Source organism: Ornithorhynchus anatinus, chromosome 14 (genome assembly GCF_004115215.2).
Source record: "Ornithorhynchus anatinus isolate Pmale09 chromosome 14, mOrnAna1.pri.v4, whole genome shotgun sequence".
Lineage (NCBI taxonomy): Eukaryota > Metazoa > Chordata > Mammalia > Monotremata > Ornithorhynchidae > Ornithorhynchus > Ornithorhynchus anatinus.
The window spans coordinates 4133217-4155356 of NC_041741.1; the positions used below are offsets into that span (position 1 = coordinate 4133217).

General features: G+C 46.8%; 1 protein-coding gene across 6 annotated transcripts in view; it reads left to right on the forward strand.

Annotated features, from left to right (window-relative positions):
* The first annotated feature begins 2398 nt into the window (after positions 1-2398).
* TRIM9 (tripartite motif containing 9) overlaps positions 2399-22140 on the forward strand; it is a 66168-nt gene continuing 46426 nt past the window's right edge. For 2 of the 6 annotated variants that reach the window (XM_029079128.2, XM_029079130.2), the window contains exon 1: positions 2401-3300. In XM_029079128.2, the coding sequence (XP_028934961.1) occupies positions 2479-3300 (822 nt within the window). In that variant the 5' untranslated portion in view covers positions 2401-2478. Of the gene's footprint in view, positions 3301-22140 lie in introns of all 6 variants that reach the window. The other 4 variants (XM_029079129.2, XM_029079127.2, XM_039914066.1 and 1 more) reach the window with 3 other exon arrangements.

Genomic DNA, 22140 nt, shown 5'->3' on the forward strand with positions numbered 1-22140 from the left:
TCAGCGCTGTGCTCGTTCGCTCAACTGTATATATTTTCATTACCCTATTTATTTTGTTAATGAGATGTACATCACCTTGATTCTATTTACTGCTATTGTTTTAATGAGATGTTCATCCCCTCGATTCTATTTATTGCTATTGTTTTTGTCTGTCTGTCTCCCCCGATTAGACTATAAGCCCGTCAATGGGCAGGGACTGTATCTGTTGCCGATTTGTACATTCCAAGCGCTTAGTACAGTGCTCTGCAAATAGTAAGCGCTCAATAAATACTATTGAATGAATGCAACCCCAGCAAACTCCAGCGAGCCGTTGGCTTCCCTACCAAAGGCTCCTTTTCCCGCTTCCTCTTGCAAATGCAGGGAGTTCTGCAACATTCCAGCTCCAAATCCCTCCCTTCAGTAATTCCTCAAACGACCCTGTAACACCAAGACGGGCTGAAAGGTAGAACCTGCCGGGTGATGCCAGGGACGAGGAGAGGGAAAGGGGAGAAAGCTGGAGCCATGGCAGCAGGAATCTGGGGTTTGAGCAAGACACACCTAGGCGGGAAAGCCCACTCACAGGAGCTGCCACTCGCTGCAAACTACCTCAGTCATTCATTCAATCGCATTTATAATTATTAATAATAATAAAAGTATCTGTTAAGCACATACTCTGTGCCAGACACCGTTCTAAGCGCTGGGGTAGCTACAAGATAATTGGGTTGGACACAGTCCCTGTCCCACACGGGGCTCACAGGCTTAATAATAATTATTATTAATAGATAGGACAGATTTGAATGTTGTTGAGCCCGTTGTTGAGCAGGGTCTTTATCTGTTGCCCAAATGTACATTCCAAACGCTTAGTCCAGTGCTCTGCACACTGTAAGGGCTTAATAAACATTATTATTAATAATAGTTAATACAGATTTGAATGTTTAGACCGTGAGCCCGTTGTTGGGCGAGGATCGTGCCTGTGGCCTAACTGTACATTCCAAGCGCTTAGCCCAGTGCTCTGCACACAGCAGCGTGGCTTAGTGGAAAGAGCCTGGGCTTGGGATCAGAGGTCCTGAGTTCGAATCCCAGCTCTGCCACTTGTCAGCTGTGTGACTGTGGGCCAGTCACCTCCCTGCTCTGCGCCTCAGTTACCTCATCTGTAAAATGGGGACTAACTGCGAGCCCCACGTGGGACCACCTGATTCCCCTGTGTCTCCCCCAGCGCTTAGAACAGTGCTCTGCACATAGTAAGCGCTTAACAAATACCAACAATATTATTAAAAAGTATTATCATTATTGATAGGAGGGATTTGAACGTTTAGACCGTGAGCCAGTTGTCGGGCAGGAGTCGTGTCTCAGCTGTGTGACTGTGGGCAAGTCACTTAACTTCTCTGTGCCTCAGTTACCTCATCTGTAAAATGGGGATGAAGACTGTGAGCCTCACGTGGGACAACCTGATTACCCCGTATCTACCCCAGCGCTTAGAACAGTGCTCTGCACATAGTAAGCGCTTAACAAATACCAACATTATTCTTATTATTGTTGCCGAACTTTACATTCCAAGCGCTTATCAATATGAATGAACGGGAGAGGGAGAGAGAGAGGGAGAGAGAGAGGAGAGAGGGGAGAGGGGGGGGGAAGGGAGGAGGGAGAGAGAGAGAGAGGAGAAGGGAGGGAGAGGAGAGAGAGAGAGAGAGAGAGAGAGAGAGAGAGAGAGAGAGAGAGAGAGAGAGAGAGAGAGAGAGAGAGAGAGAGAGAGAGAGAGAGAGAGAGAGAGAGAGAGAGAGAGAGAGAGAGAGAGAGAGAGAGAGAGAGAGAGAGAGAGAGAGAGAGAGAGAGAGAGAGAGAGAGAGGAGAGAGAGAGAGAGAGAGAGAGAGAGAGAGAGGAGAGAGAGAGAGAGAGAGAGAGAAGGGCAAAGGGGCAGGGCCAGCGGCGAGCCCCGGCGCATGCGCGCGGAGCCAAGGACGGGGCGCCCGGGCGGGCTGCGGCGGAGAGGAGACGGACGGGGGCGCCAGCCAATGGCGGGCCGGGGTCCGCCGGCGCCCACCGATGGGAGCGAGGGGCGGGGCGCAACGGCGGGGAGAAGACGGACGGGGCCGCCAGCCAATGGCGAGCCGGGGTCCGCCGGCGCCCACCGATGGGAGCGAGGGGCGGGGCGCAACGGCGGGGAGAAGACGGACGGGGCCGCCAGCCAATGGCGAGCCGGGACCCGCCGGCGCCCACCAATGGGAGCGGGGCGCTCCGGCGAGCCGAGGAAGGGAGACGGACGGGGGCGCCAGCCAATGGCGAGCCGGGACCCGCCGGCGCCCACCAATGGGAGCGAGGTGCGGGGTCTGGAGGGCGGGGCCCGGCGAGGGGGGCGGGGACGGGGAGGGCGGGAGCCTCATTCGCTCCAGGGCGCGGTGACAGCAGGACCTGCCGCCGCCGCTGGCCGAGGTGCTGGGCGCCGTCCGTCCCTGCCGCCCTCCTCGCCGCCGCCGCCGCCGGCGCCGCGCCGGTCCCCGATGGAAGAGATGGAAGAGGAGCTGAAATGCCCCGTGTGCGGCTCCTTCTACCGGGAGCCCATCATCCTGCCCTGCTCCCACAACCTGTGCCAGGCCTGCGCCCGCAACATCCTGGTGCAGACGCCCGAGTCCCAGTCCCCGCAGAGCCGTCGGGCGTCGGGCTCCGGCGGCTCCGACTACGACTACCTGGACCTGGACAAGATGAGCCTGTACAGCGAGGCCGACAGCGGCTACGGCTCCTACGGGGGCTTCGCCAGCGCCCCGACCACCCCGTGCCAGAAGTCTCCCAACGGCGTGCGCGTCTTCCCCCCGGCCCTGCCGCCCCCGGCCGCGCCCCCTCCGGCGGCCCCGGCCGCGGCCGCCCGCAACTCGTGCATCACCTGCCCGCAGTGCCACCGCAGCCTCATCCTCGACGAGCGGGGGCTCCGCGGCTTCCCCAAGAACCGCGTCCTGGAGGGGGTCGTCGACCGCTACCAGCAGAGCAAGGCCGCCGCGCTCAAGTGCCAGCTGTGCGAGAAGGCGCCCAAGGAGGCCGCGGTCATGTGCGAGCAGTGCGACGTCTTCTACTGCGACCCGTGCCGCCTGCGCTGCCACCCGCCCCGGGGACCCCTGGCCAAGCACCGCCTGGTGCCCCCCGCCCAGGGCCGGGTGAGCCGCCGCCTCAGCCCCCGCAAGATCTCCACCTGCACCGACCACGAGCTGGAGAACCACAGCATGTACTGCGTCCAGTGCAAGATGCCCGTGTGCTACCAGTGCCTGGAGGAGGGCCGGCACTCCAGCCACGAGGTCAAGGCCCTGGGGGCCATGTGGAAGCTGCATAAGGTGAGTGCCGCCCCCTCCCTCCGGCCTACTTATTGAGCGCCTGCTGGGGGCCGCGCCTTCATTCCTTCTGAAGCTCACCAACAATAATAATAATAATGATGTTGGTATTTGTGAAGCGCTTACTCTGTGCCGAGCACTGTTCTCGACACAGGGGAATCAGGTCGTCCCACGTGGGGCTCACAGTCTTCATCCCCCATTTTACAGATGAGGGAACTGAGGCCCAGAGAAGTGAAGTGACTCGCCCACGGTCACACGGCCGACAAGTGGCAGAGCTGGGATTCGAACTCATGAGCCCTGACTCCAAAGCCCGTGCTCTTTCCAATGAGCCACGCTGCTTCACCTCCTCCAGGAGGCCTTCCCACACTCAGCTCCCCCCTGTTTTCCCTCTGCCCCCCCCTCCTTCACCTCTCCGCAGCTAAACCCTCTTCTCCCCCCCCCCAACCACTGTACTCGTCCGCTCAACTGTATATATCTTCATCACCCGATTAATTTTGTTGAATGAGATGGTACATCCCCCCGATTCTGTTTATTTGCCATCGTTTTCAGGAGATGTTCTTCCCCTTGACTCGATTTCTTGCCGTTGTTCTCGTCTGCCCGTCTCCCCCCATTAGACTGTAAGCCCGTCAAAGGGCAGGGACTGTCTCTCTCTGTTGCCGATTTGCCCATTCCAAGCGCTTAGTCCAGTGCTCCGCACCTGGTAAGCGCTCAGTAAATACTATTGAATGAATGAACACAGCATCCAGGGAGCCCTTGCTTGCCATGCACAGTTCGGCAACCGCCGGGCAGCACGTCGGAGCACCCCCCTAAACCGACACCGTCCCCGTCTGACGGTCCACAGGGCCTCGTCCAGCCTCCCCCCCCTCTGCCTTCCCCCTTGCAGGCGCCCTGGAAGCCGTCGAGGCCTTCTGGGCGGTGGGCATTGCAGGAGGGCTGGGGCTCCTACCTCTTCTGGTGCATTGCAGGCAGCTGGCGGGCGGCATGCCCCCGCAGAGGCGACTGGCAGCCTCTCACAACGGGGGAGGGGGTCCTGGCAGGACCTGCAGGGTGGAAGGGGGGTCGACCTCGCTGACCACTTCCATTTGCTGTTGTCACAGACCTCCCCCTCTGATAAAGAGGATGGGGGGGGTGCAGAGTTTCCCTTCCTCAACACCTGTCTGCCTGGCCCCATCCCAGGCCAGGTTGACGCGCTGGTGTTGCCAGGGTGGCGCCGTCCGGGAACTCCGACGGTAGGGGAGAAGCGCGCATGCGCCGGCCGGGCCCTCCGACGGCGGGGGAGCTGTGGGGGAGAAGTGCGCATGCGCCGGCCGGGGGGGGTTCGACGGCGCTGGGGGAGGCGCGCATGCGCCACCCGGGGGCTTCGACGGCGGGGTAGTCGTGGGGGAGAAGTGCGCATGCGCCGGCCGGGGGGTTCGACGGCGCGGGGGGAGGCGCGCATGCGCCACCCGGGGGCTTCGACGGCGGGGTAGTCGTGGGGGAGAAGTGCGCATGCGCCGGCCGGGGGGGGCTTCGACGGCGGGGTAGTCGTGGGGGAGAAGTGCGCATGCGCCATCGGGGGGGCTCAGACGGCGGAGAGGGCTGTGGGGGGAAATGCGCATGCGCCAGCCGGGGGCCTCGACGGCGCGGGGGGAGTGCGCATGCGCCATCCGAGGGCTTCGACGGTGGGGGAGCCGTGGGGGAGAAGCGCGCATGCGCCGGCCGGGGGCGTCGACGGCGGGGCAGTCGTGGGGGAGAAGGGTGCAGGCGGCGATGGAGGTAGGCCTAGAGCCTCCTTGTGGGTTGTGGTACTCTCCCAAGCGCTTAGTACAGAGCCCATAGTGAACTCTCAGTAAATACCATTGGTGATGATGATGATGGGGTCAGATGGTCCCCTTCCCCTTGCCAACTGAATAATAATAGGAAACCCTTAAACAGCATAATGATAATTATGGTTTTTGTTAAGGGCTTACTGTGTGCTAAGCACTCTACCCAGCGCCGGGGTGGAGACAGGCAAATCGGATTGGACACAGTCCCTTGTTCAAAGTCTCAATCCCCATTTTCCAGAGGCCCAGAGAAGAGAAGTGACTTGCCCCAGGTCACACAGCAGACAAGTGGCAGAGCAGGATTAGAACCCATGACCTGACTCCCAGGCTCTGGGTCCATCCGCCACACCACGCTGCTTCTGAAGGGTATGAGACAGAATGAACAAGCAGAGCCTCCTCCAGTCTCCTTAGGAAAGGGGGAGACCGGCATCCCCAGAGGGGATTTAAGCTCAAATTGATGGGGCCGGTGGCCCGTTTCCCCAGGCCCCTATCTCTACCCGTGCTTTGGCAGGAGTGGGTGGTTGCTCGAAGTCCAGTCACTTGTTGACATACTAATCTCTTCCATTTCCAGCCCACGCCAGAGAGGATGCACCAGATTTTATTCATTTCCCTTTTATTGGCGTACCAGCCCCACTTAGCCCAGAGAGGACTGGGGCAGCAACACCTGGAGAGTTATTCCATCAATCAGTGGTATTTATTGAACACTTACTGTGTGCAGAGCCCTTGGGAGCACTGTACTATGTACTTGGAAGCATTTACTGTGTCCATAGCACCATAGTGCTTGGGAGCATTTACTGTGTGCAGAGCACTGTACTAAGCACTTGGGAGAGTGATGGGCAGGGAATGTGTTCTGCTTATTCTGTTGTACTTTCTCGAGACTGTGAGCCCGTTATTGGGTAGGAATTCTCCCTATCCGTTGCCCGAATTGTACATTACAAGCGCTCACTACGGTGCTCTGCACATAGTAAGCGCTCAATAAATACTAATGAATGAATGAAGCACTTATTTCAGTGTTCTGCTTGTGGTAAGCATCGAAAAATTACCATTGATTGAGGCAAGAGTTGGTAGGCATGTTCTTTAACCACCACAAGCTTACAGTCTAGAGAGGAAGACAGACATTAAATAAATCATTTCCTCACTTGGGTCCCTGGAGGGGACGGTGTTACCCTAATTCCACTGTTACTGCGCTTTAGGTTCTAATCCCAGCTCTGCCACTTGTCAGCTGTGTGACTTTGGGCAAGTCACTTCACTTCTCTGTGCCTCAGTTCCCTCACCTGTCAAATGGGGATGAAGACTGTGAGCCTCACATGGGACAACTTGATCATCTTGTATCCTCCCCAGCGCTTAGAACAGTGCTTGGCACAGAGTAAGTGCTTAACAACCACCACCGTTATTATTATTAGGTGTGTCGGCCTTTCGGAGGCATCAGAGATAGGGGCCCAGCACAGCTCAACAGTGTTCAGTATTTGGCTTGAGCAGAAAGAGCAATTGCTGTTCCATTTGCTGTGCAGAAGCTCTGTTTTTTGGCAAAGATCTTCCGTTGCAATTTAGTGGTCTGAAATTGCTTCATACTAACTGGTGGAATCTTAACAAGTGTTATTGAGGCAGTACTACTTTGTAGTTTGCATTTTAATAAGAGTATATTTTACCCTTGTGGCCAAATAACACCTCAGCTTGATTTTCTTAATTAAAATCCCATAACAGGTCTTTGAGTTTATTTTTGAAATATGTAAACCGTAATTCTTTTTTTATTTGAAGTGATTCCTCAGCACCAAGTAGCATTTATTAAGCAACCAACTGCAAATGATGTCATGTTAGATACCGTACCAAGTTAAACACAGTTCTTTCCCTCTGATTTCAAAGCTTATCATCTAGTTCTACCTTACCTATTTGCCTTCTGCACCAGCTATTCCCTAACTCGCTGATTTTATTCCTCACAAACCAAACTGTTTAGCTGCTCCTCACTCTGTCAATTGATCAATCAATCATTTATTGAGTGCTTACTGTGTGCACAGCACTATACTAAGCCTTTGGGAGAGTACAGTATAACAGGATTGGTATTCCTCCTCTCTGTCCACAAGGAGTAGTTTGGTCTAGTGGAAAGTGCATAGGCCTGGGAATAAGAGGACTTGGTTTCTAATCTGGCTTCTCCACTTGTCTGCTGTGTGACCTTGAGCAAATCACTAAAGTTCTCAGTGCCTCAGTTACCTCATCTGGAAAATGGGGATTAAGACTGTGAGCCCTGTGTGGGACAGGAACTGTCTAACCAAATTATATTGTATTTACCCCAGTACTTAGTATAGTGCCTAGCACATAGTGCTTAACAAATACCATCTGTTCTAAGTGCTGGGGGGATACAAAATGATCAGATTGTCCCTCGTGGGGCTCACAGTCTTAATCCCCATTTTACAGATGAGGTAACTGAGGCCCAGAGAAGTTAAGTGACCTGCCCAAAGTCACATCTGACAAGCGGCAGAGCTGGGATTAGAACCCATGACCCCTGACTCCCAAGCCCTTGCTCTTTCCACTGAGCCACACTGCTTCTTTATACCTTCTTTAGCACTCATATGTCTACTCAACCTATTTATTTTGACCACTGTAATTATTAATATTTTCATGATTGCCTCCCCTGTTAGAGTGGAAGCCTCTTGGGGACAGGGAACTTGTCATTTCATTATTCTATCCTTACCAAGCACCTTAGTACAGTTCACTGCACAAAGTGGTCACTGAATTACAATTACATGACTCTGGAGTTTACACTCTAGTGGAAAACAGCTTTCTGGTTCAATAAACAAGGATAAATGAAGAGAGATGTGAGTATAAAGTGAATGTAGAGCATTAATGCCAATGGTTTTTGAGCTAGAAAATGTGACCTACTTGTCAGAATAGGTTAGCATGGATAGAGTCTTGTCTCAAGACTTTCTAGAGGAAAAGGGAGGGGAAAGTGGCATTTTTAAATAGTCCTTTGTCAGTTTTTTGTGTCAGTTTTAAAATGCACATTTGAAATCCACTTAAATGTTGAGGCAGCATTGTTTAAAGGATTGGAGGGGGGGAACCCAGGCTATGTATGATTACAGAATAATTAATTCAACAATGTCACTGATTGGCATTGTGATTTTACAAGTGTGATTTACAGAGGTTACTTGACTTTTACTCTTTTAAAGTAAATCTTGGCCATGCTTTTTTATCATTAGATTGATCTCAAAATCAGTCTGAGTGTAATGATAGGCTTAGCCGTCACTTGACGTTAGAATTATATTTCCGAGGAATTGAAAAATTAAGCAGTCTTTTCTTGAAGCAGTTGATTTTTCTATGTGTGGCACTTGCCTTCAATTTTGAACAAAGCTTGATTGAAGTAGTCCATCTGGAAGACTTGGGAAATAATTTTGTATTTGGTAGCTGTTGGTTTGCTGCCACAGCCTAGGGTTTCAGCTGGACACATTTTGTCACGAATCCTAAATTTTGTGAGATTTTTTGGTCAGATTTCATAACTGAACAGAATTTGTTTCTGATTAAATTACAGCTTTTATTATTTTATTGCTAATGAGAAATGGGATGTGCTGAGATTTTGGTACTCTTCACAACCTTGTGCACAATTGCCTGTAGGCATTAATTAATTGCAATTATTGTATTTTTCGTTGAGACAAGAAGTTGAGTGTGTATTGAGCCATCCAGGGAAATTAGTAAAACACAGTTTTGCCATGAATTTAGATTGCTTTCCAAAACAAAAGTGTAATGAATGTGCCTTTCAAAAGGCAAAAGTATTTTTAGACTACATACTTCTTGTATGTTCTGTAGGTTCTGCCATGTTATTGAGAACAAATGAAATGTTGGGAAACATAGGAGGATGTTAAATACTGTTGACTGATGGATTTTACATATGCAGTTGAAACAGTCTTTAAAAAACCAAACGCAGGTGCCAAAATAAAGTGTGATAGAAACTGCACCTGAGATCTATCTTTTCAGTCTCAATCTTTGACAGGATTAGTTTTCAAGGATAAAGCTCCAGGCCCTCTCCTGTTCAGCTCGTACTTTGTTGCTCAGACTATCTTTTTAACATGTTCTGCACATACTTTTTACGAGATGTTCTTCCCCTTGACTCTATTTATTGCCATTGTTCTTGTCTGTCCGTCTCCCCCGATTAGACTGTAAGCCCATCAAACGGCAGGGACTGTCTCTATCTGTTGCCGACTTGTTCATCCCAAGCGCTTAGTACAGTGCTCTGCACATAGTAAGCGCTCAATAAATACTATTGAATGAATGAATGAATGAATACTTCTCCATTCCTCAGAAATCTTCAAAAATTACCCATTCCTGTCCTCAACAAATAAAAACTCTTAAGGCCAACAAGATCCATCCCCCCTTACCTATCCATCCACTTGATTCTACTACACTCGAGCTTGCAACTCTGGTTCCTCATCGCATTTGTTGTGCCCTGCTCTTGACTCTTACCTCCAATCCTCGATTTCCCCACCTCAGATCCTTGGCTCTCCCTTCAAATTCACCAGAACCCAGCTCTTCTCATCCCCAAAGCGTTTCTGAAATCACACCTCCTCCAAGAAGCTGTCCCCAATGCATATTTCTTTGCTCCAGATTACATCCTCCCTACTCTCAGCTCAGCACTTCTTCATTCACAACTTCCGATTCTCTTTTGAACAGATCCATGCTTTACTGTTTCATCACCTCTTCCTCCTTTCTGTGAATGATATTGTGTCTGTTTCCCCTGTTCGATTGTAAACTCCTGTGGGGAGGGAATCACGTCTCCTACTTCTTTTGATCTTACCTGAGCATTTAGTACAGTGTCCTGCAGTAGGTACTCATTAAATATTGTTGCCCGATGGATTTTACATAACGTTGTTATAGATACTAAGGGTGGGATTTAGAGTATCAAAGAAAAGTATCAGAGACAAGTTGATAATATTTATAAAGTGGGTCAGATTACACATTAGAGCACATGTAGCATTTCTGGCTACCCCTTCAGTGCAGATAGGTGTACATATCTTAGGGAAACATTTGTACATATGCACATCTGATATGTACATGTGAAAGGAAGCCTGAAGTTGTCTTGTGGTATTATTAGAAGTGCAAGGGATTTAGAGGATGGTGAGAATCATCAGTAAGTCCGAGGAGGCTTGGTGGAGGAAGTGTGATTTCAGTCGTGCTTTATCATTAACGAATTCCTGTCACTTTTCTTGGGGGCAATAATACTGCTCTCAGTTTGGAATTGAGATGTCACTCCTGTGTGGTCAGGGTGGAGACTCTGCCAGTTCTACATTCCTCAGCCCTCTGCATCACTTCCCTCTATTTAAATGTCATGCCACTTTTGTAATGAGCTTTTGAGGCCATCCAACTGGAAATGAAGTGTTTTTTCTTCTCAGACTGGATGCAAACTTGGCACAAGTAGAGGGTCCGGGAAGCAGGTTTTTGTCTCCAAATCGTCAGGGAAACGGAGGGACTCCATCCCATCTAAATATCTTGTAATTATTCCAATGCTTACCTCATAGAGTCTAATAAATACTGTAATACATGAAAGTAGAAAAGAATGGAGATTTGTGAGCCTAAGTTCTGCAACTTTTAAGTAATCTATCTAGGAAATAGAAAACCCAGACCATTTGGTTCTCATTTCATTGTTCTTACAACATCATCAGTGGTTGTTAAATTGAGGGACTTTTATTTATTGGCTAGATTCACTGTGGTTGGGAATAATCCAGGGATGCATTGCCCCATGGAGTTTTCCAAGTTAGAGACAACTTGAGGTTTAGTGTGCTTTTAGAATGTAGGAACTCCTTGAGGGGAAAAAAAATCTTAGAAGTTACAACACAAGGCAAGGTTTGTTCACATTTACATAATAAAATATTTGCTGAGAAGACAAAAGCAGTGGAGAACCACTAAACTTCTGGACTGTTCCCTCCTTAACAGTCATTCTCATTCACTTATCTAAATCACCTAGAAAATCACAAAGGGTTTTATGCCTTTTGCTATTATTGATTACAGCTTTTCATCCCAACATTCCGATTCCTCAAACGGCTCCATAGCACAGTTAAATTCCCCCAAATCTTGTCAGACACTATTTCCACACTGCATTTTATTTCACAAAAATTCACCTCCATTAGCAGTATGTTTAATATCAACTAGTGTTTCAAGATTTTCAAAGCACACCCCTCCCTATCATCACACACATTCTGTTTGGCAGTGTTTGTTTAATAAATACCTTGTGTTGTGTAAGTAACGTAAATCAAATTCAGTACCTATAGGCAGTGGGGTCATGTTTTAATTGTATTCCTCATGTAAGCAAAGGAAATGCCAATTGGAACATTCCATATGCAAAGAAAACATTTCAGCAGTTCAGTAAAAGATGCTTAAGTGAAGCAAATGATGTTTACATGTAAAGGTCGTGAGCTGCCAAGTGAGGGCAAACCGAGAACTACGAATTCATCTTTTACGAAAATATGTTTAGCTTTTACTTTGAAATGTTAAAACATAACGTTTTATGTTAGCCTGTAACGGTTCCCAAGCTGTTTCTTCTCCCTAGCCAATAGCAATTTAAGTTCCTTGGAGGAAGTAAACCAAAGTCCAAGAAATTAACATTAGCACGATAAACTAAATGGGCCTGACATATCATAGTTTAGAAGTTAACAAGCTAGGGATCTGTAAGGCCTCAAGAGCAACGTAATTGGAAAGTAGAAGTCCCTCTAGAAAATGCTCTGCCCCTGGCCTCATTGATAATCAATCATTCTTGGGCCCTGGGAATTTAACCCAGAAAGGAAGCTAAAGTTCCATCCGTCAGAGTTATCTGACTGAGTTGTTAGACACTCGGTCAAGAGATTTTCCTCTGGAAAGCAGAGTAAATGCAAATATTTTTGTCATCAGTTTTTCCCATTTGATGATAAGCAAATTATTTTACACACTCCTGAAATAACACTGCTGCTTGGTTTTCAAGGAGAGAATTGAGCCAGTAGGTTTATGCTCTGAGCAGGTATGTTTATGCCTTGCATAGCACATCAAATATAGTGCCAGTCTTCATTTATGTATTTTTATATATCGCTGCGAATCCAGTTCTGAATTATCAGCCTTTAATTACCCAAATTAATACTTATAAGTGCACCAGAGTAAACATTACAGCGAATGTAGCATTTCTGGCTACCCCTTCAGTGCATATTTTGTTAACAGCACAGGGTATCTAGTACTGAATAGGGAGCTCTCCTAGACTGTTGAATGATGTTGATATCAGTTTGGTGATTACTAAGTCCCTGGTACCACCTAGTTCCAGTTGACCATTACCTCTCAGTAACTTTTGAAGTTACTGGATGTATGTTTTGTACTTCAACATTGGTTAAAAAAAATCACTTAGGAGCCTTGAGTTAAAATAAAGATTGCAGGTGTGCCTTGAGGGAAAAAATGACTGAGAACTCCTGGGAAAGAGAGAGAAAGGGAATTTAAAGCTAAATTGTTGAAGGAAAAGGCTCACCCAAGTGGCATCAAATACAATATATGCATGTCCATTATATGCATAGAGCCTTAGCTCCACTCTGTGGGGGTTAGGGTTAATGAAGTCAGGATTGAGTTCTGCCTAATAGGGAGTGAAGCACCCTATTATACTGCATCTGTTTAAGGGGATTGCTTTCACCTTTGTTACAAATAATAATAAAGCAGGACTGTTCCTTTTGGGAACAGTCTATATGTTATTGAGCTCTTAACCATATTAATAGATCTTTATGTGTTAAAAGGATTGCTGTTCACACATTAGCCTTTTCACCGACACCTGCACACATGAATAAAAAAGCTCATCATCAGTAGCATTACCCAAAGACAGCTATAAAATAGCTCCTGGTTGAGAGGTTTTATCACTATACCATTACTAATACTATACCCCACTTTCAGGCAAAAATGACAGAATTGTGAGAATATTTATTTGGCAGGTACCCAAAGTTAAAGAGTTTTGGAGGAAATAGAAGCCAATTTTGAGAATGACAGAACTCTGCAGTACCGTCGATGATGACAGAAGTGAAGTTTTCAAAATAAAAACATTGTTTTTTAAAAAAAAAACGGGCCCTAGCTGCCGGGATTCCCATTAATATCACTAAAATCTGCCCTTTCCTCTCCGTCCATACTGCTTCCACGTTAATCCAGTCACTTATCCTATCCCGCACAGATTACTGTATCAGCCTCCTTGCTGACCTCCTTACCTCCTGTCTCTCCTCAGTCCAGTCCATACTTCACTCTGACGCCCAGATCATTTGTCCACAAAAACATTCAGTCTGTGTTTCCCCTCTCCTCAAGAAACTCCACTGGTTGCCCATCCACCTCGGCATCGAACAAGAGCTCCTCACCATTGGCTTTAAAGCCCTCCATCAGCTTGCCCCTTCCTGCCTCACCTCCCTACTCTCCTACTACCACCCGGCCTTTAAACTTTGTTCCCCTAATGCCGCCGACCTCTCACCCGTATCCTGCGTCTGGCCTGGAACACCCTCTCTGTTAGGCAGGTAGGAATATTCTTCCGACAACGTGAGTCTTTCGGAAGCCAGTGAGCATTGTTGAAAGAACTAGTTTTGTGCACAGACTTGAGCGTCTCATAACGCGAGTATTTCTTTGTTTGGGGCTTGTCAAGTTCTCCTCACATTATAGGAGAACTGGCTGTACAGTAAACGGATTGTTAAAGGTCGTAACTCCTCCCAGAGGTCTTCCCCCATTAAAACCTCTTTTCCTCGGTTCCCCGTCTCTCCTGTGTCATCTATGCACTGTGACCTTTGGGCAGTTGATATTCATCCCACCCTCAACTCCATTGCACTTATGTACATATATATAAATTCTGTATTATAAAGTATTTATGTTAATGTCTACCTCTCCCTCTACACTGTAAGTTCGTGGTGGACAGAGAACATGTCTACCAACTCAGTTATATTGTACTCCCCCAAGGGCTTAGTAAAATGCTCAGCAGATGCCATTGATGATGACAGTTGTTGATGGTTTAATTTTCATTGATTTGCCCACAAACAAGAAGAAAACAATATAAGTAAATATCTATGACTATTTCACTCTGTTCTTAAAACCTTTGATATGTTCTCCTTGCTGGAATCTACTCCATCCAGTTCACTATCCAGAAGCTGCTTAACACTTCATTCATTCATTCATTCAATAGTATTTATTGAGCGCTTACTATGTGCAGAGCACTGTACTAAGCGCTTGGGATGAACAAGTCGGCAACAGACACAGTCCCTGCCGTTTGACGGGCTTACGGTCTAATCGGGGGAGGACAGACAAGAACAATGGCAATAGAGTCAAGGGGAAGAACATCTCATAAAAACAACGGCACTTCTGCTGTCAATCATTCTCCTCTCTTATCCCACCCAGCAAAGATGTTGTGTGATGAACATTGCCTAAACGATGATGATTTGATTGCATTACAGGTCAGTCAATCAATCATGGTAGTTATTGAGTGCTTACTGTATAATAGAGCATTATACTGAGGGCTAAGGAAAGTATAATATGATAGAATTGGTAGATGACAATAGAGTTGGTAGTACTAATAATAATTGTAGTTTTGTTAAGCTCTGACTGTGCCAGGCACTGTACTAAATTGGGATGGATATAAGCAAATCAATTTGGACATAGTCCCTGCCCCACATGGGGCTCCCAGTCTCAATCCCCATTTTATAGCCGAGGCCCAGAGAGGCGAAGTGATTTGCCCAACATTACACAGCAGACAAGTGGCAAATCAGGGATTAGAACCTGTGACCTTCTGACTCACGGCCCCATGTTCTATCCACTATGCCGTGCTGCTTCTCTGTCTTCCACTGGTGGATCTCATTATGCTTTTTGATCTTGACTAGAGAGCGTAGATAGATGACATTGATGAAATTCTTGAGAAGCTGAAAATGCCTTGAGAAGTTGTAGGTCTAGATCTCAGTCTTATTAAAGTTTGGACATTACAACAAATTGGAAGACTTTTTTGTGGTATTTGTTAAGCACTTACTTTATGCCAGGCACTGCCCTAAACTCTGGGGTAGATACAGGTTAATCAGATTGGACACAGTCCCTGTCCCATATAGGGCACATGGTCTTAATCTCTATTTTACATATGAGGTAATCGAGGCACAGAGAAGTGGAGTGACTTGTTCAAGGTGACACAGCAGACAAGTGGAAGAGCTGGGATCAGAACCCGGGTCCCCTGACTCCACTAGGTGATGTTGCTTCCCATTTGGTGCAAAGTCAATGCTCTGTTGTTAGCAAAATCTATCACTCTCCCAAAGGACATGCTGGCTTTCCTGATCTCAGCTTGTTGTGTATGGCTGATTGTCTATCAGTGTTTCATTGTTTAGGGTGCTGCCTAGTTTTGGTACAGCATTCAGCTTCACCTGGCCAAGGAAAATCTTTGCCTATGGAGTTTCCTGAGTGGAAGCTGGTACATACATTTTGGCTCTTCAGGCTTAAAGTGAGACCGTAGGATCATTTTTTACTTCTAAGGTAGATTTAGGCATGCTCAAAGGCAGAAGGGAAAAAACCAGAAGGGACAGAGGTTGAAGTTAGTATAAGAGAGGAGAGGAAATGTGGCACAAAGAGGTTAGCCTTTCAGAATTAGACCCAGAGATCTTTTATTTAGAGGCATTTGGGAAGGAGGAGAATGTGGATGTCGGAGGAAGAGGAAATAGACAACACGAAACAAACCTTTTCAGAAACTCTTGTCTGCTGGCACGATCTTTGTGAAGAAAGTTTGTGAGATCATTGGGAGTTAGGAAGAGAGAGGTGGGAAAGCCCTGGAGGCCTTAGAAGTTAATTAAGGCCTGGCAAAGTCCAATGGGGGCTATAGGCAAGGGAGTTGATGAAGACACGATAATGAGCATTGTTTGGTTAATGAAAGGGCAGAGTCGTAACATGAAAAGCCGTATTTACGGTGGCCAAAGTTGGCGTGGGTCTTGGATTTCTACCAAGATCACTCAGCTGCATAAGTGTGAAAGCAGAGGAAATGGACAATGGAAGTGGTCCAGGATTGAGGGTTGGCACAATGGAGCAGCAAGAGGGCAAGGGAGGTGAGAAGGCAGGAGGGATAATGTTGAGGATCCTGACCTCTGGGGAAGGTGGGTTGCGAATGAATTGAGGGGAGATAGTTTGGGAAATGTAAGGAAGACTAAAAGACCGGAAAACTCACTGTGGGTGGAGGCTAGGTGGAGTGGAGAAGGATATAGACAAGGTGACAAATTCAGAGATTGTGGGTGTAGTACAGTGCCCTGCGCATAGTCAGCACTTAATAAATATCATCGACTGATTGGAGATGGAGGTGTAGGAGATGCAGTTTGAGATTCTGGAGACAGAGCAGCCTTTGATCTTTATGAGGTCTGAAGGTAGTTCATGTGGGCGTGTGGCTAATGTGGAAAGCGTGGAGGTGGAGCTCAGTGGAGTCGATCAGAGTGTGGAAGTGAGGTCCCAGAGTGGTCTGATGAACATCAGAATGGAGGTTGATGTTTCCAAAGATCGGGGTAGAAAAAAGGAGCGTGAAGGTGTGTTTCCAGGAGGGTTGTAGGTAATGACAACTTGGGGTTGTCTTAGGGGTAGAGGAAGATGGCGTGGAGAAAGAGGATGTGGACTTTAAATGACAGGGGTAACAAAATGGTCCACAGTTTGGCACCAGGAGACAAAAGTCAAGTCCAGAGGGAGATCAGCAAAACACGTATGTCACCAGGAGTTGCAAATGGGCAGAATATTTCTATTTTCTGACTCAACCCACACACAAACATACTGGACTTCAGCTAACAGGATGCTACTTTAAAACAAAACACACACACACACACATATCTAAACCCATTTTGAAATTAAGGCCCAATTTGGCAAATGTCACTTTGTCTTGCTTCCAAAGCCAGGTCCTGTTCAAATTGCTGCCGTGATTTTGGCCTTTCAGTTTGAGGTTGTGTGAGTTCTCAGGCTAAAAGTTATTTGAAAAGGGGTCTGAGACGGGGGATGTTAAATTTTGTTGGTTTCATCTTGTCATTTTTCTGACATCCTGAATTGAGCATTCCTTGCCATCATGACTGACCAAGATTTTTGACAATTTGTGCCTTGGAATGATGAGCAAGCCCGGTATTTGGAAGAGTTTGCAAATCCGGCACAAACTTAGACCCTGGAAGGAAAAACCACCCCTCTCTTTTTTTCCAAAATGAAAGCGACAGCTTTAAAAAATAATCTGGAGAGAGCTGCGGAACTGAGCTTTCTCTGACTGAGATATCTTGATTTCATATTGATTGAAGGTCATGAGGTGATGCTCCTTTTTCTCCTTCGCAGTATGTTCAGTAGGAAGACAACCCGCCATCCCAGGGTGTCTTTGTACTATTGTGGGTTGAAATAGCAATTTCTCTCCATGTATTATGTGGATTACAAAAAACCACAGAGCCTTGTTGATACCATCTGCTAAACCAGGGCAAATTGTACTGCAAGAAAATGGAAATTCTAAAGAGTGTGCTGTATCCCACTTTAGAAATGTATTCTTGGACCTTGCTTTTTCTCTAATGTGGAGCCCTTGAGGGCTAAATTCAGTTATAAAGAGATGCCGGGAAACCTAGGAGCAGTGGCAGGGCAGTACGAGAAGTGGCTGGCGCACTTTGGACCCCTGAAGTCATGGGAAGAGCAGGTCCTCCTGAATATACTTTTCCCACTAACCTTTTGCTTCTTTCTCTCCCTGGAAACCACACAAAGTAAAATAAAATTTCTCTCCAGAGCCTGTTTCAAGCTTTTACCCATCTTTCCCTCCTGCAAGATCTCAAAAACTTACCGACTTGGACTCTCAACTTCTCCCACCAGCCTCATTCTGTCCCCGTCCTTCCTAGCCTCTGTCAATTTATTGAGCAGTTAGTAAAAGTACAGTAGAGTTAGAAGACACAAACTCTATTCCTTGACCAGAGGAGACAAAGTCAATACAGATAGGAAGAAAGAGTGGAAAATGTTTATATGGAGGAGTAAATGCTTGAATAGAAGAGGATGTAAACCAGTAGTCGAGTGGCGCCAACCCTACTCCATCACCTCAGTAATTCCTCCAGGTGCTTTATTTATCGCTGCAGTGGTGGACAGAAGGTGATTGAAGGAAATTTATCCCCAAACTTGGAGGGTTTTGTAGAGGAGGAGACCAGATTTGAGTCTCTGCTCTGTAGAGGAACTTGGATAATATGACACTGGACAAGAGTTTTGTCCTTGTTCCTTTTTATCTCTTGTTCCTGATGCTGTTCCATTAGATCGGCCTCGTGAAGCTCAAAATTTATCATCCTGTGCCAACTCTGGGAGACTCGATGTATACTACACTGGGAATCAAGGACTAACAGAGATGGGATCCCATTGACGGAATTGACTCGATTTATTGGTAGAAAAAACACACTGGCCAGACCTTGGAATCCACTGAGGGATTGTCCAGCCTGTTTTAGACCCGGCCAGTATCCAGTGCTCAGAGGAGAATGGCATGTGGCTGACCTGTGATGAATGACCAAGACCGGGAGGGTAGACAGTGTGAAATTTTGTTTCAGTCTCCCTGCCAGAGATCCGACAGTGCCCTAAATCAAAACATGGGACTTCGTCGGTCATGTCACAGCTGGAGGGAGGGAATCCAACAAATAAATGAAAAGGAACAGGAGAAGGACACGCTATACCACTCAATACCCTGTCAGTGGGTGGTTGGAGTTTTCCATTTTTAATTTTTGTTTGCGGAGTAGAAGAAACCAAGAGTTCCTGATATATCTGTCAGCTTTCCACAACTGCTGTTTTTGTGGAAATGAATTCCGAAGTCGTGACGTAACCATAGCAACCGGAAGGCAAGTTGTTAAAGTGGTCCTTGATGGGGAAGGAGACATTTCAACACTTCCGGCCGTTCTGTGATCTCCTTTGCTTCCTTGTTTCTCTCCCTAGATGAAGGAGACGATTCTCTACAGTTCACTCTAATCAGGAGCCAGTCTGGAGTCTTTGCCCAGACTTATTGGAGTTGTTGGCCGCTTTCAGCTCTCTCTTTGCCTCCAGCCTCAAACGAGCTACGAGAGCAAAAGATCGATCAGTCAGCTTTTGAAGGCGAGGTCCCCTGTGAAAAGAAGTCATGGTTTTTGTTGTGATGCAAGTTCTTCAGCTTTCCCACGCTACCCTCTGAGAAAAATTTATGAATTTTTTTCCTGCCGGTTGACTAGTTGGAAGGCATGAAATTATAATTGCAAAGGGTATAGGAGGCCTCATAATGTACTGCTCAGAATAACGGAGAATCGAAAGTTCTGTGTTTATTCATTTTATGGTATTCGTTAAGCACTTATTATATGCCAGGCGCTATAGTAAGTGCTGGAGTTGCTAACAAGCTAATCAGATTGGTCACCTTCCATGTCCCACAAGGAACTCACAGTCATAATACCCAATTTATAGATGAGGTAACTGAGGGACCAGAAGTGAAGTGACTTGCCTGAGGTCACACAACAGACAAATATGGCAGAGGGGAGATTAAAACCCAGGTCCTCCTGACTCCCAGGCCCATGCTCTGCCCTCTAGGCATGCTGCAGGCACTCTGAAATACCTCTTTAGGGTCCTTAGCTCCCTTCTCTGAGGCCAAGATTACCCGGAAAAGCTTACCCTTGCTTTTCTTCATGTCCCACAGTCTTTATCTCACAACCAGGCTCAGATCTCAGGATAAGGGAGATGGAAGAATCATTGGTGGATTAACTCACCACATTGCTCTGAAACCAAGACGTCCCTTGTTTTGAGATAACCAGCACTGAATTTTACTTGATAATGGAACAGCAATTTGTTGCTGCAGATGTATCAAGCATTGGAAAATGCCTGAAGAATGTAGTCCACCTCTACCATCTACCTTCTTCCCTCCTGCCCCCTCCACAGTAAGAGAAAAAAGAGAGGTCTGCAAATCCAGACATTAGGTAGTACCCTGTGTTGAGGGGAGAGTTCTGGCAATGATCATTCATTTATTCAATCAATCGTATTTATTGAGCGCTGACTGTGTGCAGAGCACTGTACTAAGTGCTTGGAATGTACAGTTTGGCGACAGAGACGATCCCTGCCCAACAACGGGCTCACAGTCTAAACGGGGGAAACAGACAACATCTATCACCTGGTCAGCCTCCAGCAAGCCTCCCTATATGGCCCTAGTGGGTGAGGTCCCACTCACCCCTTCCTGCAGATAGTCACTGTCTCCTTGGAAACACATACATTTCCCCCCAGCCCCTGTACACAAATCTCCTGTACTTGTGTCTCTGTTCTGCTTCTTGCTTACTCACCTTACTGCTTGCCCTTTCTTTTTAGGCACAGTCTAATATTTAAAGGGACTAGGGAGGAGGTGGGGAAAGGAGTCTGAAGGTGTGAGGCAAGAGGGCGAGGAGCCCTAAGGAGCTGGAGCTTTTCCTGGAAGCTATTCCCAGGAAGGCAGAGGAGAAATGGCAGATACAGGTAAGAGTCAGACTCAGGAGAAATCCACTCCTGGAATGGGAGCCACACAGACTGTTCCTGGGCTGCTTTTCTCAAAATAATGAGATCGGCCCTCATCCTCCTGCCTCCCGTGTCCTTGGGCAAAAGAGGAATGGGATTTTGCCACTGCTTCACCGGAACAAGGTGGGCAGTTTTGACTCTGCTCAGAAATTCAGCAGGCCCTAGAGGGAGAAGTGAATTTCAGGTTCAAAGATGTTTGCAGCCAGATCCAACAGGTAGGTAATCCTGGGGGTTATTGGCTAAAAAGGCTAAATCAGATGGCTGCATGGGAAATTCAAAGTTGTGTGATTCCCAGTCTGAGAGGATGATGGGCGTGGGAAGTGTTGCTTAGCCACTCCATTAGAGTGTAAGCTCCTTGTTGGGAGGGTGCCTTTCTCTGTTTCTGAGATTTCTAAACCACCATGGAGTTTTCTGTATTGATTTAGCCTCCTTATTTTTCTTGATGTTTTGTTTTTAATTACTTTTTTGACTTAATGTGGGAAAATTAATATGAATCATTATTGATGATAAAACAAAAAATTTTTACATCGTAAGCATTTGAATTTCAAATTATAAAAAGGGTTAGGTCTCCATAGGCATTGACTAGATGAAAATGAGTTGTCATTTCTAATTCTTTTCTGTGTCAGAGCTATAAATCAAGTTCTTAGTATCGTTAGGTTCAAAACACATGGTGTCCAGAGAGAGATTAGCTGAGCATCTGACAACCTCTGGAATTTAAGAAACATATTTTTTGAAAGTGATGAATCTGTCTTTTTTTTTTTGTAGCAATGTAGGTTGGAAATCTCTATTAATGCACATATATATGTCTATGTCTTTAGATATGATAACTTCCTCTATTAAAGGTTGCATTAATAGAGTTGAACCCTTATGAAATTTCTTGTATTCCTACTACATTCACCTTAAATTTTATGTCTAATTAATTTCCAAGTTTTAGATATTGTGATAATCTAAAAATATATGGTCTGAAAGATAAATCATCTGAAACAGTAGGTTTGAAACTCTTCCAAGGAATCTTCTTGCGTGAAGTCCAGATTGTTTCTTGAATGTAATAAATCTTTTATTCCTATTTGAAGGGTCCATTCCATAAGGTGTACATGGGCACACATTGGGCACAAACACACATATTCACCCCTCTATGCATTCACACTTACTCGGCCCTCACAAATTAATGTTGGTATTTGTTAAGCACTTACTATGTGCAGAGCACTGTTCTAAGCGCTGGGGTAGACACAGGGTCATCAGGTTGTCCTACATGGGGCTCACAGTCTTAATCCCCATTTTGCAGATGAGGTAACTGAGGCACAGAGAAGTGAAGTGACTTGCCCACAGTCACACAGCTGACAAGTGGCAGAGCACAAATTCACTCACAGAGACAGGAGAAGGTAAGATGAATCACAGCTGGTGAAAGCCACTGCTGCTCTGGAAAGTCTGAAGGATGAGAGAGCAGAGCTATTTCACCAGATTCCTTTACCGCCCCCCAACTCCCACCCCTCCTCTTCCTCCCCGTCAGAAGAGGCCCCAGTCCAAACCAGAAGCAGAGTGGGGAAGCCGAGTCACCTGTCTAGGACTACCCGTATCGGATGGCAGCCTGGGT